Source organism: Olea europaea, chromosome 12 (genome assembly GCF_002742605.1).
Source record: "Olea europaea var. sylvestris chromosome 12, O_europaea_v1, whole genome shotgun sequence".
Lineage (NCBI taxonomy): Eukaryota > Viridiplantae > Streptophyta > Magnoliopsida > Lamiales > Oleaceae > Olea > Olea europaea.
In genome coordinates, this window is record NC_036248.1 from 14,126,578 (window position 1) to 14,154,096 (window position 27,519).

General features: G+C 36.0%; 2 protein-coding genes across 2 annotated transcripts; both read right to left on the reverse strand.

The window, feature by feature from the left end:
• On the reverse strand, window positions 1–2,569 carry LOC111406648. The gene is made up of 5 exons (XM_023036036.1): window positions 1,631–2,569; window positions 1,422–1,573; window positions 1,130–1,340; window positions 739–1,034; window positions 1–352 (listed from the first exon to the last, which is right to left on the reverse strand). Exons 1-5 carry the CDS (start codon window positions 2,567–2,569, stop codon window positions 1–3), a joined length of 1,950 nt encoding a protein of 649 aa, XP_022891804.1.
• A 7,320-nt stretch (window positions 2,570–9,889) lies between these two features.
• On the reverse strand, window positions 9,890–16,974 carry LOC111406649. Its single transcript, XM_023036037.1, has 13 exons — window positions 16,823–16,974; window positions 16,617–16,694; window positions 15,774–15,857; window positions 15,500–15,673; window positions 14,744–14,880; window positions 14,495–14,611; window positions 13,822–13,941; window positions 13,703–13,721; window positions 12,502–12,609; window positions 12,005–12,469; window positions 11,105–11,220; window positions 10,920–11,013; window positions 9,890–10,359 (listed from the first exon to the last, which is right to left on the reverse strand). Exons 1-13 carry the CDS (start codon window positions 16,925–16,927, stop codon window positions 10,318–10,320), a joined length of 1,659 nt encoding a protein of 552 aa, XP_022891805.1. The 5' UTR covers window positions 16,928–16,974; the 3' UTR covers window positions 9,890–10,317.
• Window positions 16,975–27,519: the final 10,545 nt, after the last annotated feature.

A 27,519-nucleotide genomic window follows, 5' to 3' on the forward strand; every position in this document is an offset into this window, starting at 1 on the left:
TCAACCGTTCTTACTTAATGGGACCAAACTTGAGCACCTCCTGCGGTTGTGACCATGTGCACCACAACGCCCACATCTTAATTTTGGTTTCCCTTCCCTAGATGATCTCTTACTCTTCTCAGTAGGTCTTCCAGAACTCCGCTTTTGGTTAGGAGCTAAAACAATTTGGAATTCTACTTCATCGGGTACTCTCCACTCGTCTGGATTTCCAACGGGATATACCGAACTTTCGTAAGCATTTACATATGCTTCCTTTGTGTAATAATAGGAACGGTAAGAATATGCATCCCTTTTCGTATGTGCGATTACAGCCAATGCATGTGGACAAGGCATCAAATCGACCTGCAGCATCCTGCAAGTGCATGTATGTTGCTCAATATCAACAACAAATGTGGACCTTTCATCGCTCACGGAGAACACTGTTTGGTTGGAAGGAGATACTTGTGAGAGTGTAATAGCACCAATGTTATGTGTTAGTTTAAACTCAAAAAAGAATATGTCACAGACATTCATATCTCAGTGCACAATGGTATGTTCAGGTCACAGGACTTCATACTCAGGTCACATGTTTAGCATTAGTAACAAATTATATATCACGACAAACAAAGTACATAGCGTCACATTAGTAAATTAGTGGTCACATGAAATTAATATTTGGACACATAAGCACATACGTACATTCCATGTCACAGACACCTATGATATAATCACATGCATATTTCTGTTTAGTCCACATACACGAACTTCAAGATACCTAAGAACCTTACCCTCAAGTTCCTTAATTCTGAACTCATTCTCCTCATGACGTTCTCGAACTTGCTAGTCAACATCGTGAAAGTTCCATGCGCTTCGTCTCTATGTTTACAGAACCAATTTTGTACTGTTTGTCGCAATGACTCCAGCAAGAATACAATGGGGTAATTCTTAGCTGCCTTTGTGACCGCATTTACTGATTCTACAATGTTTGATGTCATTGTAGAGTATCTGTTTGCTGGCATATGTATTTGTGACCACTTTTCATGGCCTACTTCATCCTGCCAAAATATATCGTAGTATGAGAATAGTATAAAAGGATATATGTGACCACTTCACTGCATGTGATAATGCAGTGTTGTAGTCAGTACAGTACCAGGTAATCACGAATCTTATCATTCATTGCGTCTAGTTGTTGCATGTTGTATTCAAATTCTTCTAATGTGTAAGCCCGGACAGCCGAATTGAAAGCCTGCGTAATATTTTGCCCTGATTTCCCATAATATGATTTGAGATTCTGCAACAAATGGTACGAGCAGATACCATGGCAACTTTCCGAGTACACCTGTTCTATTGCTTTCTTTATACTGCCATGACGGTCCGATACAAAACACAATCCTTCTCTGTGCCCATATGCATTCTTCAGTTTCTCCAAAAATCATCTCCACGATTTGTCGTTCTCATTATCCCCTACTCCAAAGGCAAGAACAAATATGCCATTATTTGCATCCTGTGTACATGCTGTAAATAGGGTACCTCCGTAATGACCATTCAAATAAGTACCGTCAACGACAATTACGGGCCTACAATGTTGCCACCCCTATATTGATGCACCGAGTGCCATAAAACAGTACTTGAACCTATTGTGACTATCGACCTCCAACTCTGTGACCGTACTAGGATTTCTTTGTCGAATCATGTAGAAGAAGCTTGGTATCCTACCGAATGATTCTGTCGGATCACCCCTAATCATCTTCAATGTTTGTTCACGGGACCTCCAAGCTTTTGAGTAATTCAAATATACTCCAAACGTATGTAGCATATCACTGCATATGTCCTTTGGTGTGTATATGGTGCCAGCCGATGTGTACTTGTACTTGATGCTAGATGACACAACTGCAGCTGATACTTGTCTGTGTGACCCCAACACCACATTTGATGCACATGTGTGACTACCAATCTTTCGAATCTTAAATAGATTCGTTTTACCCCATTTTGACGATCGGCATATCCAAGTACATCCTTCATGAGAACATCTCACCACATATTCTTTCTTGTCGGATCGTTCAACCATAAACTCAAACATGTTTCGTATGGCAAAAAACGATAGGCTCAATTTCAAAATATCCTTATCACGGAAAATCCTGCCTTCTTCGACCTGAATAGCATCTGCTATAAAAACAATCGTGACTTCATTGTCACAAATGTGACCTAAATGTTTACTTGATGCTTCGCAAATTTCTGTGGCCACATCCTGCAACGTATAAAGCTCACTGTTACGATAAGCATTATCTGTGACCATGTCAGATGGGTACTGTATTGCTGCATCAATTATGTCAATGATTAATGGGTATTTAGCTGGATCACGATCGACTTCTTTCAACAGAATGTATGCAAGCACGTTGCTGTCATTTTTTATCCTGATTGCAGGCAAATCGTCGTTGAGTATATACTTCAATGATACTGCTACCTTTGTCGGATCCAAGCTGAACTCTGACATAATCATGTTTACAAGGTTTATATAACTGCATCCACAGTCTACCAACGCCAAAGCTAACTGAGATCCATGCAACAAACATACGTGCAAGTACACCATTTCTGCAAAATTGAATTTCAAAGCATCACATTCTCGATGGTTAATTTAATACTGTGCATACAGTTTTATATAAGAATTTATGCAATAACATGAAGTCACTATTGACACGGAAAAATGCAGGTCACATTTGGCGACACACAGGTCACATTTGTAACATGTCTTACAAATAATCAAAAACAAATTGAGGTCACATTTTTTTCACAGCAGTCACATTCAATCGACCACATTTGTTTTAGTGGTCACAGACATCCACAATCGATGCTACACTTGTCTACGACTGGTTACACTCAATTAAGTCACATCTCATGCATGTTATTCATTTCCCACTGCACAATATTATTGAATTTGAAACATATGTGGCTACGATAGATACGGACGCTAGAAATTTGTGTATAGAAGAAATTCGGAACTAATCTGATGATGCTAATTGCGAAAAAGGAAGGAATGCAATAGTCGGACCAATACCTGGATTGATTTCTGTTATGCGAAAACGTCAATTTCTCCAAGACGATCCCAAATCTGTGACACGAAAATATCAATGTCGATGAATTAGGGTTCTACAGTGTCCGGATTGAAATTACTCTGGATGTTTTATTTTTGATGATAATTTTGTAGCGGTGGAAACGTTTTATTGATGGAAACTAGGCGGGATTATAGGAAAGATACGTAACAGAAATATATACTTTCTATACCTCAATTGCGAAATGGTGTCAAGTATACACCTTATATATGAATAGAGGTCATATTACCTCTCGTCGTCCTTACCATACTCTCGTCCTCAATCAAGAACCACCACTTCTGACTCCCGAGCCCAATGAATGTTTCACAGTCAACCCTATTGACCATTCAGATAAGGACCTTGACCATTTCGAGTGTTACGACGAAGAAGAGGCTATTGTCTCTATTATGAGATTATCCTCAACCTCTCCATCCCTGTAGACTTTGAATCCTAGAAACGGACTTCTATATTCTATACATACATCCCATGTAAATATAGTTCTTGCAAATTGGTAATTGATGGAAATAGTACTATGAATGTCATTTCCACATTAGTTGTGACCAAGTTTGAATTCAAAGCCGAACATCACCTTCGTCCTTCTAAAGTGGCATGGGTTGATAGGACTTCTTTTCCTGTCACTCAGTGTTGTCTCGTGTCCCTTAAGTTGGGGCCATTCTACTTAGAGGGCCTTTACTGCGACATCCTATCCATGAATGTTGCTCACATTCTTTTGGGCCCTTCCTGGCTTTATGATCACAACGTTAAGCACTTTAGACGTGAAAACATTTACGAATTTATCCATCAAGGCAAGTTTATTCGGAATTTATCCATCATGGCAAGTTTATTCGGCTTCTCCCAGCCTAACCTTCTGACCCTCTTAAAAAACTACCACTCAAGGCAAAACCCACTTGTACTACAAACAATAGGAGTCAACTCTTGTCCCATAACGACTTTGAGCGTGAGTTTCACAACAACAGGTTGATGTTTACCTCACTTAACAAGGCTTGATCCCAACCTACTTCTGAGTCACGCAATGATTACTCCCTTGATGTTACTTCGTTATAGAGGAGTTTATTGACATCACCCCTGATGACTTATCTGATGAGCTCCCTCATACACGTGATATTCACCATGCTATTGATTTGGTCCTAGGTTCGCAATTGCTTAATCGTCACACTATAGGATGAATCCCGCAACAATATGCCTATGCCGGTTCAAATCCAACCCCGCCCAATAATTCGTCAATCTACCATCGTGAATTGACTTACGTTACAGGTGTGGTTCTGAGGGTATTGATCGCATCTTTTGGCGAGCTTAATAGACAAATTGAGGCCATATTATTTAAAGGATTTATTCGCTATAGCCTCAGTCCTTGTGTTGTCCCTGTCCTACTCACTCAAAAAAAGATGGGTGTGGGCGTATGTGCGTCATAGTCGCGCCATCAACAAAATCACTATCAAATATAGGTTCCCTATTTCACGCCTCGTAGATATGCTGGATGAGCTAGCATGATCCTTGTGGTTCTCCAAAATTGATTTACAAAGCGGTTATCGTCAAATTATGATTAGACCAGGGAATGAATGAAAAACAGCCTTCAAGACCCAGGATGGCTTATACAAGTGGGTGGTAAAGCCTTTTGGAATGTCTAATATTCCTAGCATTTTTATGAGGATCATAAATCATGTCTTGCACCCTTTCATTGGAAAATTTCTCGTGGTTAACTTTGATGATATCGTGATATATAATCGATCGCGAAAGGCACACCTAGATCACCTTAGACTGGTCTTTCTTACCCTTCGCTTTGTCAAACTATACGCTAACATTAAGAAGTGTTCTTTCATGGGACTCACAAGTCCGCTTCCTAGGGTTCATTATCTCCAGTCAAGGGATTTTCGTTGACCCAGCTAAAATTTCTATAATTCGTGATTGGCCTGAACCTATGACATTGACTGAGGTCCATAACTTTCATTGGTTAGCTTCTTTCAATAGAAGATTCATCCAAAGCTTTAGTTCCATTATTGCTCCTATTACTAAATGGATGAAAAAAGGGGTTTTTCATTAGACCTCATCAACACAGAGAGCCTTTGTAGTCATCAAACAAAAATTGATAGAGTCTCATGTTTTATGTCTCCTTAACCTCTCTAAAGTTTTTTGCAATGTTTCGGGTGTCGGTGTAGGTGGCGTCTTAAGTCAAGAGGGCTATCCCATCGCTTAGTTTAGCGAGAAATTAAATCAGGCACAACAAAAGTATTTTATATGCTATTATCAAATCTCTTCGTCTTTAGAGATATTATTTATTTCCCAAAGAGTTCGTTCTCTATTCTAACCACCAAGCCCTTCACTATCTCAATTCTCGTAACATAAGTGATCGACACCTAAAATGGGTAGAATTTCTTCAAAAGTACACATTTGTCCTCCACCGCCAAGCCGAAGTCAACAACAAAGCAACCGATGCTCTTAGTCGCATTACGACTGTACTCTAGACTATGAGCACTACAGTGCTAAGATTTGAACATTTAAAGGAAGATTATCCCAGTTGTTCTGATTTTGGTATCATCTTTCAAGATCTTTTAACTAACTCCTCTCGCTTCGTGAGTTTCATATTTGGGAACTACATGCAAGAGCTCTTGTTGATCATGTCGATAGCGACAAAACTATTTCCTTGATCGAAGATAGATTTTATTGGCCTTCCCTGAAAAGGAACGTTGTTCGCGTTGTGTCTTAATGCCGTACCTATCAACTAGGTAAGGCACAATGTCAAAACACTAAAAATGTATACTCCTCTACCTGTTCCTAATACTCCTTCCTTGGTGTGACCTTAGCATGGATTTTACCCTAGGGTTACCTAGAACTTCTCAAGGTCATGATTCCATTTTCGTGGTCGTAGATAGATTTTTCTTAGTTGACCCATTTCATTCCTTATTCTATAAGTCTACTGATGCATCTTCGCCAAGCTATTTTTCAAAGAGGTTCATCTACATGGGCTTCCCAATCACTATTGTTTCTAATCGTGATATTAAGTTTGTTAGTTACTTTTGGAAAATATTGTGGAAATTGTTCGTGACAACCCTTAAGTTCTCATCAACTTTTCATAATCAGATAGATGGTCATACTGAAATTGTCAATCATAGTCTAGGTAATCTGCTTCGTTGATTGGTTGGAGAAAAATTAGGTAATTGAGATTTAGTATTGCCTACTGATGAGTGTATTTCACGCATAATTTAGACACTGTCTAAACTTGATATTTAGCTAATTCCTACAAGTTTTAGGACATCTTAATTTGTGTTTTAATGTTATTTTATATGTTAGGTGAATTCAAGAGAATGGTGTAAAATTTGAAGAAAAGAATGGTTTCAGCATGAATCAAGGAGAAGTTGATGTTGAGTTGATGAAACTTGATGATTGGAGGCTAAATTGAAATAAATAAGTGAATAACAATAAAAAAAAATGGTGAAACCCAAAGTTTGAGGAGTCATTCGAATGCAATTAGAAGTCAAAAGGGAGTGAAATATAATCAAAATATTTTCACAAATCAATTCTCAATTGCACAAGTATGTGCTACATTTTTTGTCAGAGATTGAGATTCATTTTTGACATAGTAAACGTTCAAACTGGAAAGGCCCATCTAAAGTAAAGTTGTAGCCCTTTAAGTTATCTTTCCAACACACTTTGAATTGTCTCAATCGAATATTGTGAGAAAAAATTATGATAAAACACTAAAAATTGTGCAGTGCAGCCGAAGTTGATCCCAAGCGCCTAGGCACTATCCCTTATTGCTTAGGCGCCACATTGCTAATTTTTTTTCCCAAAGTCGGTGCCCGATGCCCAATCATGGTCGCATAGCATACAATTAGGGTTTTTTAAGCTTAATTCTTCTTTTAAAAGCCCAAATTCAATCCAACTCTTCAAAGAACTTCAACAAGGCATAAATGCCAATCTAGATGCCACTTTTCAAGCACAATTCAATCGGGCAAGAAAGAGAAAATCAATTAAGAGATCAAAAGAACATCAAGAAATGGGATCAATTCAATCTTCAAAAGAGTTTTTATTCTACTTCATGTTATGTTATTAATTATGATTTGTAGAATTCTTTCTTCTATCATGAACTAAACTTTGCATGTAGGGTTTGATGTAACCAAAACTTGAGAATACGATTTGATTTATTTTAGTTATTTCTATGAGATTTGCCAATTTTGTTTATTTGTGTTATCTATTTAATGCTTTCAATTAATTAGCCACTAATTGAATGATTTGATGCTAGTTAATTTTGGCACTCGAGAGAGGAAAATTTAAGTGTGCCCTAAAATAACACAACTTAAGAATTTATAAATTTCGAGAGAAAGTATAATTCCTTTGAAGCATATTCCACTTAAAAACCACGAACTTGATAATTTTTAGCTTTTAATTCAGAATAGAGATATTAGAATTGAAATATAGGAATAATTTTTACTCAAAACTCGAGAGAGAAAATTATATTGTGTTTCTAGCTTATAAACATGAAAAATTGGTTAGAGATAACTACTAGTCAATAGTTTTGCCAAGTTTCCTTACAACAATTCTGTCAATAGTTCTACAAGTCATAGCCCATTTGAGGTTGCTCTCGATTTCACCCCACGTCAACCCCTTGATCTAGTTCCGTTGCCTCTTGATTGTCGTTTCGCTGTTTCGCTGTCCCTGCTAATCATATTCGTAACTTGCATGATGAGACTAAAAGAAAATTTGTTTTAAGCAATATCACTATAAAATGACTACTGACTTATATCATAGGCATAAAAAAGTTTAAAATTGGTGATTTTGTCATCATATGCTTGCCACCTCAACGTTTTCCAAAACGTACTGCAAAAAAACTTTATGTTAAATCACTTGGCCCTTTCCCTATTATTAAAAAATTTTGGAATTAATGCTTATCTACTTGATTTGTCGTTGCACTTAAATATTAGTCTTATTTTCAATATAGCCGACTTGTATCCTTATCGAGGCACATTTAAGCCTCCAATTTTGTCTTCTAACATATCTACAGGAGAAGCTCCTCACCGCCGCCTTCAGCACCTGTCACCACATTTTCACCTTAGGATATTGTTGATGAGGTTCTTGATGATCAAATTATTGCTTCCCATATGGGGGTTTTCCAGCATTTTCTAGTACGTTGGAAATATCATCCGCTTAGTGATGGTACTCGGATAACTAAAAAAAGAGTTCCACTGTATGCAAAGGTTTTGGATGCCTACTTGGATAATACCTCGTCGGAGTCGAGTTCTTTTTAACCAGGGAAGGTTGATGCAACACGTAAAGAGTTAAAAGTCTATTTAAGACGAAATACTATGATTAAATAGAATTAAAATTTGATGTTATCTTCTTAATTCAATTTATCTTGATGTTATCTTTTATTTCAATTTATCGAGATAGGAAAATTGATGTATCTTTTATTTTAGTTTATTTAGATAGAAAGAATGTTTAGTTGCAGATCTTCACCATATAAAAGGACTTAAGGAATCGATTTCAAAAAACTTGAATCATAATTCATATGAAATAAAACAATTCTTTTTGCCCTCAATTCTTCCCTTTAATCACCTTATTCTCATTATCTTATTGTTCTTTATCAAGTTTGTGCATTTCCTGCATCAAGGGCTATTGCCTTTTCGCTATTTGCTTTCCTTCTACTACAGTTCTACATGCTCTGGTCCGGGTAAACTCGGCTCTAGGGACGGACGGGGCCGCACAAATTTACTATCCTGACCTACCTTTTATTCCTTTTGCTTCTTTCTTCCAAAGCTAAATAATTGCCAAACCTTCTTTTCTTTGCTTTTATCAATTTTCCCTTTGACAATTCCTTGTGCAAGTCAGTAATCACACTTTTCCATAAAACCACTGAGTATCACCACAGCAATGAATAAAGAGCAAAGGAAAATATCTAAAGTCATTTCAACATAATATTAATTGATTCCACACAAAATGAAAAAGGAAACTAAAGAAAGGACTACTTTGACAGAGATGTATATTCTCACTATTTTACTGATTTTTAGGAGTTGATAATGAATAGGGTAAGCCAAGTGGCCAAGAAAATAACAGTTACCTAAGAAGAAGACCCAAACTGTTGCAGGAAGCCACTAGTTTCTCATCACAATGAACCGGATAAGTTTAGAACACTCTATGGCGGAACAGCTGTCATCATGCATAATAAGAACAACAAACTAAATCTTATTTTCAATAAGGAAAATGCTAAAGGTACAACATATTTGACAGCCTTCTCACAAAACTTGGGATTTGAAATTAAAATAATCATGGGCTCCACCCATACAAATCAAAGAGCTGTCAAAAGTGCTGTATTTATAGCACTTCTCTTTCGATAAATTTGAGATCAAGCACGTGAATTCTATTTCAATGCTCTATTCGATATATTGCTAAATATATGCTAAATATGTGGAGCAACTAAATCTTAAACAACTATAAAAGACAATGTTAGTTTTGGCCTATCCCTTCTTATAACTAGCTCTACTGAAATCACGTCACTCTTGTGAACGTAAGATGTTCAGATCGATAAAGAACATGTCCCGACCACGTAATACTCTTGAAGTGCACATTGCAACACTATGACAAAGCCCTACCATCTCTTGCAAGCATCAATAATGGACAATAAACAGCCGAATTATTTTTTGTTTTTAAACTCTATAGTCAATTCCACGTCAGTGTTAGATTCGAATTTGTCAAAACTCTATTCTTTAAACAATTTCACAATAACATCTCGCCTCCAATCCACTATCGATGCCATTTTTCTCTAACGAGCAGAAGGCTTCAAAGTTTCTCAAGGGACAGGAAACAAATTTGATACGAAAACTGCAAAAAGGCTAAAAAATTTCTCTGTGATATTACAGAAACAGTGACTTCGGGTACAAAGTGCTTCTCCCTGAATAGTCAAGAAATCAATGACTTTAAATCACACAAGTAGCTAATTCAAATATAAAATTTTAGACAACCGAATATTATATGGAGATACTCGAACATATTCAGCATAGCTGCATTTTAAATCATACAAAGTATGCATGAGACTGAAAAGCGGGAAATGCAATGGCAAAATTTATATGGGACTCATATTCTATTACAGAAGGAACCACAGGTGTCTTTCGAAACCAAGAAAGTAGAACCACCATTGTCGATTTGAATTGAGTTGCAGTAACGAGATTACCGAGGCAATCAATGTTTTTAAGAATATGTTGATGTCTTGTCCAATTGATGGTTCTAGCCCATTAAACTAAGCACTTCCCAAATACTGCTCTAGTACATTCTTGAATGCCTGTTGCAAGAAGGAATACTTAAAAAGAGTTATTTCAATCATGTCATAAAAAGCAATTTGCTCCAAAAATAAATACCTTTTATCTAGTTTATAAATTATGGAAGCAGCCGTCTTAAATTCAGAAATTCAAGAAAAGCATAAGATTTTTCATAAGAGTTTGATCGAGTGTCGATTATGAGGATGAAAATCACAAGAAAAGATGCAGATGGCAAACAACTTGTTCAGTGCCCATACATTGACACAAATAGACTGGAGAAGAAAGCATGAAAGTTGAAGCCATGATGTGATGTTGGGACGAGAAATGGCATGTATTAATCAATTAAATAACCAAAGTTCAAGTATTCCAATCTTCCCTTAGCTTTTGTAATAATCAGAAACTCTCTTATGTTGATATTATCCATGCTAGATAGGAAGAACTCATTTCTGCCCCCAGATTTGCGAAAACAAAATTTCCATGAAACCAATGCATCACCCAACCCTCTCCATCCCAATCACTGAGGGTTTTGTCTGGGCTCGGGGGGCAAAAATTGAAGAAAACAGAAAAGAAATTGATGAAATACCTGACTAGCAAATGCTTCTTTTCCACTCAGAAGAGCATCCATCGCAGCAAACTGGTTATCAAACACGCTGTAAAACTTCTGGTAGAATTGATTTCTGTAAGCAGCACAACATATAAGACAGACCCAAAGTCAAATTCTAACCTTTATAGAGATTAGAAGGAACCATTGAAGAAACAGATAAGTACCGATCTTCTTCTACAGTCACTTTATCAATTTCCTCAAATTTCCTAGTAAGAACTTCAATACCCACGGGTGAGAGTGCGTGCAATACTAAAGCCTCCAATGTTCTAGGGAAATTGTGCTGGAAAATTCAATCAATTTGGTGGAAGTTGGAGCAAGAACAAGACAAACATTAACAACAGGGGCAGCTTCAATCCAATTAATTCATCAGAAACTGTACGTGTATGCAACATATTTCAATGAATGACATGGCAGTAGCAGCAAACCCAAGCTCAAGAGATTTAAGGAAAAATTAGTGACAATGGAACAAGCAAACAAATGGTTTTCAGACAAAAAGTATCTCCAATTTTGTCAAATACTTCACCCAAGATTCGAGAAGTTGAAGCATTCTTTACCAGATTTTACATATTATATAAGAATAATCACGTCGATAGTGTTAATTATAGATTTTAGGTCATGGAATACCACCTGTTTGCTTCTGAGTCATCCTATACCAAATTTAGAATACAGCTGGCAAAAAGGTACCAAATTTAAGGTCATCAAGGTCTTTCTTAAGTATGACGTTTCTCCTTATATTACCTGATTCTCATCTTTAATCATTATCAGTTGTTTCCATGCCAAACTGACATTAAAGCTCTAATAACCTTCTACGTCTCTTTTTCCAAAATTTATCAGTTATATTGTGCAGAAAGCTAATTGATCCATACATATCCATGGGAAATTGAACAATTTGCAAACAGGGACAATGCATTGACAAGAATATGAAAATGGCAAAGAAGCATGCAGGACCGTACAGAAAAGTAAAGCCCACTCAACCAAGTTTTCTTTCTTTCTTTCTTTTCTTTTCCTTTTTTCCCTGTAAGAAAAGAGGATCTTTATCAGTCAGAAAGATAGTATAAACTTACAGCCATGGCAAGAAAGACACTTAGAAGGATAAGCGGATGGAGAGTCCAAATAATTTGAGCAATTGGATCTTCTTCCAAGATAAATAAGTTTGTTTTGACAGTTTCCTTGATTTCATCTCTCTCCCCGCTTACTGACTGACTTGATGAGGATTCTGCTCGTTGGCACTGGTTGACATTGCTATGGACTAAAGAAATAAGTTCCCGAAGAGCAAGGAGTGCACGAGGTTCGAGGTCGCTCAACATAAACCTTTGCTTTAGCTTATTCTCTTTTGAACTAACATTCTGATGGTCCAGATCTGACTCTTCGCTGTAAACTGATGGATAAAGCAGTGTGTTCCAAAACAAATTACAAGCATGACCTCGGGCATAAAAATTTCCCCTTTGAAACAAATCAAAGCCTAAACACATCACACTTGAAAGAAGAATATTCCAAAACAAACAAAGATTCGAAGTGGGGCCTGCATTCTCTTATTAGAAACAAATTAAAACAAATTACCTGAAGTCCCATTATTAGACAGTTCGCCTGATTTCTCATTATTGCACTGTTTGCCTTTATTAGTCGCTAATTTAGCCACAGTAGTCAATGGCTTGCACAGCATTCGATCCTGCCCTGATCAAATAAGATAACACTGTATTTACCTTCTGTAAAAGAGAGTACCAATAGTGTAGTTTAGCAAAACAAAGTTTTATTACCCAAGCAATTGATTAAGATAATCTAATCAACTCCATTTAAACATGGAACATAAATTCCACGAAGGCAAAACAATGAAACTTTTTCAGTAGGAACAACAGCAAAACAATTCAAGTTAACATTGTGGAGAACATGGGAAAGAACCAGTTGCGATAAACAAAGCTCAAAAATGTGTTCATCATTTGACAAAAATTTCTCGGCCCTATAAATTATTCTGTAACAATTTCCTTTCATTTGTTTAGTGTCAAAAAAAAATCCAACTACATGGGATCAGTTTTAACAGATTCAATTTCTTAAAGATTTATGGACAGTATCCATCTTAAGGACAATCGTCAATCCTGTATGTTGTATGCCTCAATCTATACTAATTGAGATCCTACCCAACCTCTAATATTTAGAGTTAACAAGTAAAATGTCGGTGAAAGTGCCACTATTTATCAATTCCCACCAATAACATAATGGATCTAGTTTTATGTATGCTAAAACCTCTGTAGATCTCTCAATGCATATCCTTCAATGTTACTTCTAACAACTCAAGAAGATCCTATTAGGAAAACAAAATTACTCAAATAAATAAGTTTTTTCTAGGTTTAATTTGTTCCTTCCACGTAATATGTATTACTAACTTAGTGTTTAAATAACTTCCGAACTCAACCCAGGAGCAAGTATTTTTTGATGCAATGCATTTGGTCTCATAAAGCACATCTCCCTGGCTGACTAATAACCAAATTACAAAATTTGCACGTAGCTATCACCTAACATGTGACAGACACTTCTATTTATGTAACTGCAACCTGTTTTGAGCCTAGTATCACCTTGATTAATCTATTCCAACCTACAAATATAGTCATCCTTCAAAAAACAATAAGTTAGACAAGCACATAAAATTTGCAAGCATATAATAAATTGCAAAGTTCAACAAAGGCCACCATCAAGTCAACACAGCATAAAACCAGAACCCTGCATTATTGAATTTGTAAGTAAAATATTAAGTAAAAGTTACATACCATTTCTTTGTCAGTCAATCTTTGATTTCAAATCGAGCGACCGCACAAAGAGAAAGAGAAAATAATTAGCTCACTTTGTATTAGCTAAACCATAACAAAATGAAGTGGACACAAATTACCTTTTCAAAATTCTGCGCAGATAATATGCATCCATGTGCTCTAACATGCCAGACATCACATCTGACCGCCACCAGAAATTGACAGCAATAGTTAAACTTCCACTGTCCACTTGGTGAAACCTGTAACACCAGGAGTTTCAGGGAATCTCAAAAAATATATTTTTTGAAGCATTTTTCAGTCATCTGCAGATCCATAAAATTCTTTACTTGAAATGAATATCGTAAAAATTTATGAAGCAACTACACGTATTTCTGAATACAGTCTATATAAAAGTCATTATCAACATTTTTATTTTTCTAGTCATCGATACTACTACTTTATACTACTACTTTACAACATAACCAACAACCTGATTGTGGTATTTGTATTTTTTTCCCTAAAACTGGTGGCCCAAGCTTGCCTGGCTACTTGTTCAACCATTCCGTGGTTTAATGAATAGGTTTGCATACAAAATATTGTCTCCATGTGTTACCGGGCATATGAAACTGTTATTACAGCTTCACTCACCCCAAAGAGGAAGGAACTTGTATGCGGATATAAAAAAGCAATCATCAACAAGATGGCAGTCATAGAAAGTTTATTTTCTTTACTCCCCCTCCCCCACAAGATAGAGATACTGCAGTACATTTTTAAAACCATCAGAAGCAAAAAAATAAAAAAGAAAAGGATTACCAGCCCTCTGGAATGAAAAGAGCATCGCCTGCATGGAGAATAACCTTCTGAGAGTACTTATCTAACTGCTCTGCCCTAGGATGTACATGGAGATCTGGGTTTTCTAAAGCAACGGAACTGAACAGGAGTAAAAATATGACGATTAGGAAAAAAATTCCAACTAATCCAGGAACCAGCTCCAAAGATAAGGAACATGCTACTTTAAATAGTGAAAAAGTGCAGAGAATTGAAATACCGGTTGTTACGAACCTGTGATTCGAGGCTTCCCCATATAAAGCCATTGGGTATAAGAAGGGACTTGCAGAAGGTGGCCACAGGACAACTGATAAGACAAATGACTTTAGTAATAACCAGCAGCATAAACACACATACACGAGATTAGATGTCTAATTGCCTAAATACATTTTATGCATAGAAAAGCTGATAATAATAGTAACACATATAATATTCTTCACTCTGTAACTAGCAAAATATACACGTTATTCTTGACGTCAAAATCGTCCTACAGTTGAGATGTCCACGAATCTCCAGGTGCAGTAGATTTTAGAGGACTAACCTACCCTATTTAAAGTTGAGTTTTGGGATATAATTTGCTAGAGCAAAAGAGAAGTGTACATGAATTGGAGACCTCAATTTTGAGGGTTTCTTCAAACTCAAAGGATCTCAATCTCATTCTTGGTGTCGCTAGAAAGATGTAAGAAATTCGTGCATTTTCTCCTTTTGCTCAAGCAAATCCTATCCCAAAAACTCGTAACTTTAGACAGGGCAGGTTAATCCCCGAAAATCTACACACGTAGAGATTCATGCACATCTTAACTGTTAGCCAATTTTGATGTCAACATTAATCATTCATCATATAAAGCAAAGGCAATAGAAAGGTATTTTATTTATATTATTTATCTATAAATAGTTAGAGAAGTAGAACACAATCAATACAGCGATCAACGTATGTGAAAGTGAATAATGCAAGTGTATCCTGACATTTTAAGTGACCAAAAATCTTACCTGTGCTAGATAAATTTGCTGTGGAGCTGCTTCTCCAGTAATGGGATTACTTTGCTCGGAAACAAGCCCTGCTGACATATGCCTCCTTGAATCAGAAAAAGAATCTTGAACAGCATCTCCATTTTGTAAAAGATCCTTGCAGTATCCAGCAAAGGTGGAAAAAGGTATAGGAACCTATCAAGATTGGGGAAAAAATGAGCAGAAAAAAAAAATAATAAGACTAGCAGTTTGAAGTTTCATATTTTCGAAATATTTATTAAAAGCAAAATATTACCCTTTCATGACTTCTAATATCTCCATAAAAAACAGGAGCAGATCTGGACAGCATAGCCTCAACAACTAACGAGCCTACCAGTTCCTATTTGCCATTGTAGAGGAAACAAAAACAGAGAAAGCAAGTTTAGAACTCAGATAAAGCAGAAATATTTACAATTTCATAGCTACATGAAGAACTCCCATTCTACATCTGAAACAAGTTGACATTCCATCTTGCCAAAGTTCTGCAAGGGAAACGAAATGCAAATTTTGCCAATTTTGAATTTTTCAAATTAACAACATGAAACTTAACCTAAGATTTCACGCTTTTCTAATTCAATTTCAAATATCAATATAAGACATCCAAACAGTTGGAAGGCAACAAAAATGCAGGAGCATGAAGGAGGCAGATAATTTTTCTAAGTTAATTCGTCCTTATTTCAAAGCTCAACTCTGCACCTTGAGACACTAAAAAAGCATAAGCCAGAAAATTTTCGCCCTGTAAGTAAAACATACACGCACCATGTGTTCCAGAAACGTTTTAACACAGGTTTTCACATATGTATATACGGTTGAAACAAATTCAAAGCATGAGGTCTTCGTAATACTCATAAAGATGTAAATACAAACAAATAGATATAGATGACCTGCAGATAATCGAGACCGCCATTGGAGGGGTTCCATTTAGAAAAGGCCTTCCAATTCTTAATGCATCCGCTAAATACCTTTCGAATAAACCTTAATCAGTACGTTAATCAAATAAAAACAACGCTTACATTAAACAGAGTTGAAACAAATTCAAAGCATGAGGTCTTCGTAATACTCATAAAGATGTAAATACAAACAAATAGATATAGATGACCTGCAGATAATCGAGACCGCCATTGGAGGGGTTCCATTTAGAAAAGGCCTTCCAATTCTTAATGCATCCGCTAAATACCTTTCGAATAAACCTTAATCAGTACGTTAATCAAATAAAAACAACGCTTACATTAAACAGAAAACGCGAAAAAAAAAAAAAAAACAATATATGTGCTTGTAAAGTGCTTGTGGGCATTTAAATATTACAGCTGGAACATTTCTGGGTTCAATCTGAGAAGCGAACTCTTCGGCTGATGGAATTTCATTGAATCGGCGGATTCGCACAGACTCTTCCATTTCTACTTGTTGCATACGAGAGGGCACGTTGGACTGGAAGTGAAAAGGTAAATTTATTTGGAGGAAATACACAGAAATAGAGGACGGTACCAAATTTTAATATTGGCATTTGAGCCATTAAGTAAACTAAAAAATAATAATAATAATTAAAAAATAACTTTACACACACAAAAGAGTTATTTTACTCTTGATAAATTATTTTCGAAGCCTAACCGAAGGATCCAAAGAAAACCGACACCCCAATTGCCACATTTTCCGATCAACCACAAACCGACCGACGCGCGACTTGGATCAACGACCACCATCTACCACCGGACGAAACTATTTCGATTAGTTTTCTCGCACAAAATTGTAATTTTTGTTGTTTATAATCAATTGAATTTTTTTACATTTATATTCGGTTAATACTAGCATGAGTAGTTAGATTGTGTGGTGTTTGGATGGAAAATGTGAATTTTTTAGACCTTTCATTGTCGAAAATGGCGATTTCCGATGAAAAGAGACCTTATGAATGACGTCGACTAATAACAGTCGGATTTAACAGTCTTTGACCGACTGTTAACAACAGACACAATCTTTGTGCCAGCTGTTAACAGTCAGGCGTCAGCCCAAGACTGTGAACACAGAAAACAGTCTTTGGGCCGACTATTAACGGTCTTGGGCCGAAAGACTGTTAACATTTAATTTTTTTAAAAATATATATATTTAATTTTTTAATTTTTTTAAATATATTTTATAATTAATTTATTAATAATTATGTTATTTATTTATTTTTTTAATTGTTTTTTATTTATATAATTTAATAATTGAATATTATCTGAAATTAACAATTTATTTTCCATATTATTTATTTAATTTTAAATTTTTTTTTGTAAATGCATTTTCCAAATGTAAATATAAGATTAATTTTCTTTATAATTTTCATTTGATTAAATAATAATTATGTTATTTATTTATTTAATTTTTATATTCTTTAATTTTTTAAATTTTATTTAAATAATATTTATATTCTTTAATTTCTTTTGAAAATATATTTAATCTTTAATTTTTAACCTTTTTGTATTCTTTAAATATTAATAATTTTATTTTGCTGAAAATCTCATTAATTTATATTTTAATTTAATTAATTATTTTTTACATTTGTATTGAATTTATTTTGTTATTAGCGTCAAGAATTCAGTTCCCATTGATTTTTTTGAGATTACGCGTTATTTTATTATCTCTTGTTTAATGTTCTAACATTTGAATTTTTGCAGGATGGAGTATTATTTAGATGGGGAGTTGAGACGGATGGCAGGGAAAGCTATTTGGAACAGTAGCTTTGAGAGTTTTACTGGGGTGTTGGAGCTGTTCGATGATCATCACAGAGATATGGTACGACGGTCCTTGTTGTGGCCATTGTACCAGATGCGAGAGGTGCAATACTCAGGACAGATAATCGATGCACTTCTATGTCGGATTCTGAGGCTAGTCGATGGCGATTCCCTCCACTTCAACCTCGGGGGCTAGGTCGTCAATTTCTCGATGTATGAGTTTAGTTTGATCACTGGACTGAGGATTACGGGCGACGATGCAGCCATTGAGAGAAGCAATAGATTATACGAGACGTACTTCCAGGGACATGGGTCGGTGCTTCTACCCGAGTTGATGGTCGCGATCAGGGGGTGCGACCAGATGCTAGATAGACTGAAATTTGGGCCGATCTACATCATCGAGAGTGTGACGAGGTGTCATCACAAGAAGGCTGTGATCGACATTTTTCATTTGCAAATTGTTGACGACATCAATGCGTTCAACATCTATCCATGAGGTCAGAGATGCTACAAAGACACCGTACATGTTTTCACCAGATCACACTCGAGGCCCAAGGGGTCAATGCGTAAATACAATACATATGGATTGCCCTCAGCAGTGCAAGTAAATGCTTAATATAATCAAAGTTAAAGTTTTAGTATATTATATTTATGCATAATAAGTGTATGTGTTGCAGATTTGGATATATGATACAGTCCTTGTACTGGGGGCCCGCTTTGCGAAGCAATGGAAGACACGATGCCCTCGGATGCATCATTGGAGATCATCGCGAGCGGACGGATGTCCCACTGGGAAACAGTTATCGGCCCTCCTCGACGATCCTCATGTAAATATTATGCATTTGTGATTTATATTATACGTAGTTTAAAATCTGTTTACATAATCGGTAACTAGTTGAAATGTCAATATGTCAGCTTGAAGTCATACTTGAGTTGACGCCGTCAATGAAAGAGGAGGCTCAGGGTCTTGTGCGGGATTTAGGCGTTCCGCACACCCAAGACTAAGAGATGTCTGATCCGAACCTGGATCGAGATTGGGTATGTGAATTAAATATAATTTATTGAATATCGTCAACGTATAAATTTATTGAATAATTTTTAATGTTATTTATGTAGGAGGGCGGTCCAGCTGATCGACGATCACCTCCATCGAGGGTATCGCCGCCACCAATGGCATCATCTCCGTCGAGAGTATTGTCGCTGCCATTGGCATCACTTCTGTCGAGGGTATCGTCGCCGCCATTAGCATTACCACCGCCGAGGGTATCTCCTTCTCCCTCGTCCAGACACCTCCCGCATGTATCTCCAGTACACAGTAATGATTTGTATGCCCGTCTGACTGGATTTATAGCAGAGGAGGTCGGCGCGCTACAACGAGAGTTGACGAAGAGGGTCGATGATCTGGGACGAGAGTTAACAGAGATGGTCGACGATCTGACCGGGAAGGTCGACTATTTGACATGGAGGGTCAACGATATAAGACGAGAGTTGACAGGGAGGGTTGACGATCTATCCCATGATGTTGGAATGCTACGGTCTTGTGTTGTCGACCTTCAGGATACGATAGCGACACTTAGAGGAGATTTAGTCGGCAGGCGATGAGGGGATGGCGGAGATGATGATCGAGAGGGTGGCAGAGATGGTGATGGCAAGGGGGGTTACTCACATTTTTGACGTGATGGGACATTAGAATTATTGTGGTTGTCTATGAAGGGGGAGGAAGTAGCCCCAACGAGATGGAAGAGGGGACGACAGAGGGGATAGCCCCGATGGGAAAGGACGGAGGAGTTGGCCCTAAGGTCGAGAGGATGCCCATCATAATTGAGGGTAAGAGACATGCTGTTGATGAGACGAAGCAGGTGGTCGGCAAGAGGTTGAGAGTGACGTCACAGTATATTGTTTCCCCCTTCACGACTGAGGCCAAGAGGAGGACGTTCATCGATGGGACGCACCCGAACTTATTCAGGGAGGTGGACAATATCAAGTGGAAAGCGTTCGAGACGGAGTGGAGGAGAATTATCCCCGGGTAAGTATTGTATGATTTTAATAAAGCACTGTACGCTAATTCGTCTATACTTATTTTAACATTTCCCTGGTTTTTTTAGAGTTAGCTGCACGATAGGTCAAAGGACGGTCTCGAACGCTTACAAGTGATTCCACGATATCACCACTTCGGGAGCTTGGCTCGCTGACGATATAAGTGAACTATTCATTTCGTATTTTCTATGTATACGTCACTTTGTGTTTATTAAATGAATAACTCATACTTTTTTGGTGTTTCCTGATGGAGCACATCGACCTGGCCATGGACCTGCTGCAAGATCGAGCTCAAAGACATCCAAAATCATTTGACGTCCATGGTCGAGTCATATTAAACACAGAGTTCCTGCGTGCCATTATCATAGAGTATCAGTCGCTCCAACTTATGGGTAATGAGTACACGGTGCCAGAATATATGTTCGATTAGGTCATAGGAATGTCACCGAGTGTCGAGGAAAAATCATGGGAGGGTTGTACACATATGTACATTCCAGCGTGCATCAATAATCACTATGTTACGCTGGAGATCGTTTTTGCTGACACGACTATATATGTGTACGACCAAGATCATTCATGTTTAACACAAGGCTAGCTGGAGCAAAACTTGGAGTCCGTAGCTGTAATTGTTCCTATGATAGCCAGACGAGCGGGGATGACTGTACACACAACGACAGTGTGACAGTCCATAAGGTAAGTGTTTGAACTTTGTTGTTTTCATCTTTCAAATTTAATTTTTACCTACACAGTACTGAACTGATTCATTCTTGTTCAATTGTAGCGACGACTGTGGCATATTTGAAATTAAGTACGTTGAATTTTTAAGTATAGGATATAAGGTTGATGGAATCAACCAATCGTGGATACAGAACTGAAGAAAGAAGTTAGCTTGTGATTTGTTCGAATTTAATGGTGACCCGTAAATTTGTATTAAATATATGTAACATTCGAATTGTGAATTTAATTATTTTTTGTGATTATGAAATAATTGTAAATTTGTGTTCAATATATATAACATTCACATTGAAAATTTAATTATTTTTTTGTAAGTTGATTTTTTGTTATTTTACACATATGCCGAGTATGGAACTATTTTTTTCATATGAATCATTATAAATATCATTTATCAAAAATAAATATTGAATATTGAATATTTATGAAGAACAAATATTGAACAGTGTAAAGTAAACGGAAATATTATTCATTTAACGTACCTGTCTAATTGTCATTTAGGGGAATTTGATTGCTACAAAATTGCCGAGTATGCCCTATGGCTCTGCACCTGCCACACCTACGCGGTCGAGGAAACTCTTTGGTAGATGGTATTCTATATGTACTTGGACGTCCAGGACCACGCGGTTCAACTACTGGTGGCAACAAAGTATGAAACGGAAGAATGTGCTCGGGAACTTCCCACTTGGCTTCATTCAATAGAGGATATATAGTCTCAGCATATGCTGTTCTCCAAGATTCAGTCGTATAATATAAAGAGCATAACGTTCTCGCTGCAAAGTCTCGATACATGGCCACCGCAACTGCATGCTCACATGAAAAACTCTCCAACTGAAATCTCGTACAAGTACATGTGCTATCAGTCATGTCCACCATATATGCCGTATTACGTGTACATTGCACGGAGAAGCGGAACTCATCTAGTGCTTCCACATTCAACTTCCTCGCAACATCTGCCGCTTTAAAGAGTTTCTCCTCTTGAGTTGGGCCAACACGCTAGTGCAACTCTGTGATGCCACACATCAATCATGAAATCACTGTTGCAGCTTGTTACGAATGTTCTCAATCATTACGAAAATTGGTAACTCTCGATCCTTCTTAAATAATGCATTGAGAGACTCCGCGTTATTCGACGTCATCATGTTATATCGATGTCCTGAAAAGTATGACCGCACCCAATGTTCGATCCCCATGTTCGTTAGATACTCCAACGCCGGTAATGATTTACTTCCTATCTCGAACATGAACTTATTACACTCTTCAACACTGTAAGCTTCAGCTGCTCTCCTGAACAATGAAACGATATCTTTGCCTTGATACTTATTCTTCAAATTACCTTGTATATGGTACATGCAATATCCGTGATGTACCTCGGGAAAAATTCCAGCGATACCGTTTATTATAGATTGTCCCTGATCGGTTACAAAGGTAAGGTCTTCAACTTCCTCGATCACTTTCCTCAGTTTAGAAAAGAACTAACACATAGACTGATCATTCTCGTTGTTGACTATGCCGAATGTAATAGGGTAAATTTGGATGTTGGCGTCTTGACATGTAGCAATAATTAATTTGCCTTGATATTTAGCTTTTAAAGTTGTACTATCAACTAGAATTATGGGTCGCATTGCATTTTGAAAACCCCGAATACATTGTCCAAGAGCCATGAAGAAAATTTAAAACAATTATCGCCCCCGTCTCAATAAAAAATGTTATGCTAGGATTAGTTGTCCCTATGTTATGGCAATACCTGGCCAATTTAGCATAGCTCTTCTCAACCGGTCCAATTAAATCCTCCAACGCACATTATTTGGCCTTCCAAACTTTCTGGTAGCTCATGACCACTCCATACTCTCGACGGACATTGTTAATGATATCCGAAGGTCTGTAGATCGTCCGTGAGTCCTGATACTTGTGCATTATCTGTCGACAAATAAACCATGCTTGAGCTTGCCTGTGATCGTTTCGAAAATTTTTCACTTCGCAAGTACGTTCCCGTGAATACTTGCGAATTACGAAGTACTCATTCGTGTCCATCTTAGTTGCTCTCAAGCGCCAATTGCAACTGTCTTCGACACCGACAATTGTCAACAATAACTTGTTCGATTTCTTTACCTTGAACTCAAAGTTATATTTTAATGCCAACCGGTGCACAGCTTTCTACAAATTTTTCTTGGTTTCAAATAGTTGCTCGACATACAAGTCCTCATCACCAGGAGCCACACGGGAAGAATTGGAGGACGGTCCACTTGTTCCAACCTGTGAGCTCCCACCCGACTCATGTCTCTGTCGGGATAAAGCAATCAAATTCTCATTTGTAAACTCATTTATATTCTCATTGTCTTCAACTGTCGACGAAATTCTGTGCGTAACAGCGACATCACGATCAGGAGCAACTGTCTCAGGAATAACCACATCATCCGCGGGAACTATCTCCACTGTCTCCCAAAAACCTCGGTCATTATTATTCGCCCTATCTGAATCTTCACGTTCACCTTCAATAACATCCTTCTTAACTATGGTCACACCAAGAACAGTCGGAATCCGATGCATTTTATTCAATTCTAATAGATAATTTAATTCAGCATCATTAGTAACGAATATCAGTGAAATCGGAATGGATGAATCCCCATAACCGTTGAATAGATATCTCAATTGCATATCGTATTGAGATTGATCGACATTCAACTTATTTTGAAAATCGCGGTACACTTCTGAGTATGTTGTACTCTCTATTATGGGAATTGCAATACAACCACATATGTCACTCGTCTCCATTCCCATCGATTATTTTCATTCAATTTGAAATCACCGCAATAACAGACGGAGATTATCATATCTGGATAAGGAAATAGAGTTTTTTTTAATAACTTACAACAAAAAATTCATATGTTTATTTATTTAATCAACTTTATTTATTAATTATAAGAAAAAATCCATGCCAACAAAAATTAATTAATTAATTAACAGTTTTAACAATCGATTTTTGTGGAAATAGAAGAACAAAAACCGAATGTTTGGTTATTTAACAGCCGACTGTGGGATGTAACAGTCAGTCGTTACAGCCAACTGCAGAATAGCCAACAGTCGACTGTTTGGCTGTTATGCGTATGAATTTTTTTCTTCTACGGTTCTAAAGAAAAAAATTATAGATCTGTTCAAATTTTTTTGATATGTAAGATCTGTCTATTCAAACGTATACTAATTTATTGAAAATAAAATTAAACATGCGTAAATATACTTACCGATTTGAAATAATTGATATGAAAAAAATTTCGACTTCAGCATTTGAAAGTTTTTTGAGATTTTGAGGTTCAAGCAGATGAAAGATGAAAGTTTCTTCTGTGTTTGAAGCTCGTTTTGAAATTTTATAAATGAGGAAGTGTTTGGTTTTCAATTATTAACTAAAAGAGTAGTAAAGTCCTTTCAACAATACATTGTTTTGTAATTGTATAATACATTTAAGGGCATCTTTGTCTTTTACCATACAAGAAGCCAACGTGATAATATTCAAGATTTTCAAAGTTAAAGTGAAATTTTGAACCTTTGACTGGGTCAAATTTAAAAGTATCCCATTTATTTTGGTAATCAGCACAAAAGGTTAAAGGTAGCACCATTCATTGTTATAAATGTCTATATCTTTCATTTTTTGACATTTTCGCCCTTATTTCGACGTTTCATTGAAGAAAACGTCATTTACACTATTTTTTAATATAAAATGACCAAAATACCATTCCATTTAAATATAATCCAAAGAAAAATAAAGAATAAATTACAATCTTGTTCTAAATGTTTTAAAAAGTGTAAGTGAGTCCAAATAATTATTAAAAGACCTAATAGCACAAAATGTTCATACATTTTGTCTATAGTGTGCAAAACGTCCATACGTTTCAAATTAGTGAAAATGACATTTTCCGCAATGAAACGTGAAAATGGAGATGAAAACGCAAAAAAAAAAATGAAACGTAGGGACTTTTTTGACAAAAAGTGTCAATCGTAGGAATTTTTTTGCTATTAAGCCTTATTAAAATATTAAAAAAAAAAAACTATATCTCCATCTCCCTCTCCCTCTCCCCTCTTCTTCTCTAAATATGTCGATTACCTTAGAAGTCAAAAAACTCCAGCAAACCACCATCCAAACTGCTGGACCACCATACCATCGAAAGGCCCTCATTTCCCTCTACATATACCGCCTAACATCCAACCTTGAAACCTTTACGCCAATAAATTGGTTTGGAATTACAAGCCAAAATACTTAACTTGCGAATGCAAATATCGACATCACATATTCCGGAAAGACCCATACCATTTACAACAGACCAATTGACTATACTCACCTGGGCATCTCTCTTCATGGTCTTAAAATATCAACAGATGGTTCAACAGTATGAAGATTCAGCAGTTTGGGCGATGGTTGGTCTGAGTTTTTTCACCTCTAACATGGCAGTCTCATTTGGAGAAGAAGATAAGAGAGAAAGAGATTTTTTGTTATTTTTAATGTTTTAATAAGACCTAGTAGTACAAAATGTCATTACATTTGACACTTCTTGCGAAAAACGTTCCTATGTTTCAATTTTTTTGCATTTACATCCCTATTTTCACGTTTCATTGCAAAAAAATCATTTTCACCAATTTGAAACGTAGGGACGTTTTGCACACTATAGACCAAACGTAGGAACGTTTTGTACTATTAGGCATTTTAATAATTATATGAACTCACTTGCACTTTTTAAAACATTTAGGTGTATAATTGTAATTTATTATTTATTTTTCTTTTCTTTATTTTTTTTTGTTTTATTTAAATGGGAAGGTATTTTGATCATTTTACATTAAAAATGGTGAAAATGACGTTTTCTGTAATGAAACGTTGAAATAAGAGCGAAAATGTCAAAAAAATGAAAAGTAATGACCTTTTACACAATAACATTGAAAGATAGAGGCCTTTTGTACTGATTACTCAAATTTATTTTTAAATGCTTCTTCGATAAGAAGTTGCTTTTTTCGTATAATTCTTATTTTTATTAATTCTTTAAAACTCAACTTTTTTTAAGTCATTTTTATTATTTCTTATCGATGGTGATAAATGGTCAATCTATGTAGCATTATTTAGCAAGTTCAATTAAAGGTATGTCATTCTTTTAACTTTACATTTAATTTAATGATACTTAGTGTCACATAGACTAGTATTGTAATATTAGTAGTATTAAAATAAAGATATTTCAGATTCCCCCAATGAAACAATTTCATGCATTATTTTTTTCTTATTTTTTAATCACACATTTTTAATAAAATAGAAAATAAAATAAAATCCTTTACAGAATATATTCTTAAAAATCTACAAAAAACAGGGGGTTAATTGTCCCGCTAACCACTAAACTTAGATTGACATAAGATGTCGATATTTGATTACTAAACTTTTCAAAATGTGGACAGTATTAATTGGAATCACTTCCGTTTCGCATCTTTAACTAATGGAATAGAAAATATGGAAAATGAATTTCACAACCTGCATCCCATCATTATTAGATGCCCCAATCACGTAAGAGAGATAGTTCGGGTAAAAAAGACGTATTTGATTGCTCAATATACTTTAATAGGCATCTTTGACTGCTAAATATACTTTAAGTTGGTTGAGTTTTGGTCACTAAACTAAACTTCTCAAAGTGATGTCGGATGATATAGAAATACTGGTTTTGTTTATTTTCTATGTTTAATGTTGTGTTATTGTTCTTCTTTCCATGTTGAACATTTTATTGAATTGTTTCATTACTATAGTCGTCGACTTAAATGGTAAAAGTAGAAAATTCATGTATTTTTGAATTATATTGCAGTTCATAAGGAGTTTAATATGTTTGAATATGTCTATTTAGACATACTTATTTATATTTTTGAATTTCATTTAATACTAAAAGAATAACGTGTTTTCATATTGTCAACGTTGTCAATGTCACGTGATCTTGTATACATGGGATAAAATAAGATATTTGAAATGGGAGTGATATTTCAAATAGACATGCCTGGAAGAAGTCACCCTAAGTGAAATTAAATTAAATTATAGTTATTCAATTGAACAAAAATTAAGTAAAACTACCAATAGGAAATGGTGATCAAATTTGATTTGATTGTTTCCCATATCATATTCTATCGATGAAATAATTCAATGAAAGGTGTCAGTTGTGAAATCTGCCTATCATATGAGATATCTATTAGTAACATGAAACAAAAGTAATTCCAGTGAATAACATATGACAATTTCAGAATTTTACTGATCAAAACTCGATATGTTAAAAAGCACAATGAGCAATTGAAGACACCAAACTAGTGATTATTAGGATAATTATCTCCAAAACGGGACCTTATTGAGTTGTAATGCTTTCTCAATCACGACATAAGAGCCATCCTGTTTGACAACCATTACTTCAAAATTATTTTTTCTATTTGCTCATTTTTAATCACACATTTATACAATAAAATATTTTGCATGTAAATCATAGTTTTTTTTTTAATACTTTTTAACCATACATTTTT

Excerpts from the sequence above, each read along its gene's own strand:
- LOC111406648 (XM_023036036.1), bottom strand. The coding sequence starts at position 2,569 with ATGGTGTACTTGCACGTATGTTTGTTGCATGGATCTCAGTTAGCTTTG. Across the intron at positions 1,341-1,421 it reads GATAATGAGAACGACAAATC|TATAAAGAAAGCAATAGAAC; the intron begins GTGGAGATGATT and ends CCGTCATGGCAG. Across the intron at positions 353-738 it reads TTAGGTATCTTGAAGTTCGT|GATGCTGCAGGTCGATTTGA; the intron begins GTATGTGGACTA and ends ATGCACTTGCAG.
- LOC111406649 (XM_023036037.1), bottom strand. The coding sequence starts at position 16,927 with ATGCAACAAGTAGAAATGGAAGAGTCTGTGCGAATCCGCCGATTCAAT. Across the intron at positions 14,612-14,743 it reads GGGGAAGCCTCGAATCACAG|TTCCGTTGCTTTAGAAAACC; the intron begins GTTCGTAACAAC and ends ACTCCTGTTCAG. Across the intron at positions 11,221-12,004 it reads GTGTCTTTCTTGCCATGGCT|CACAATTTCCCTAGAACATT; the intron begins GTAAGTTTATAC and ends TGAATTTTCCAG.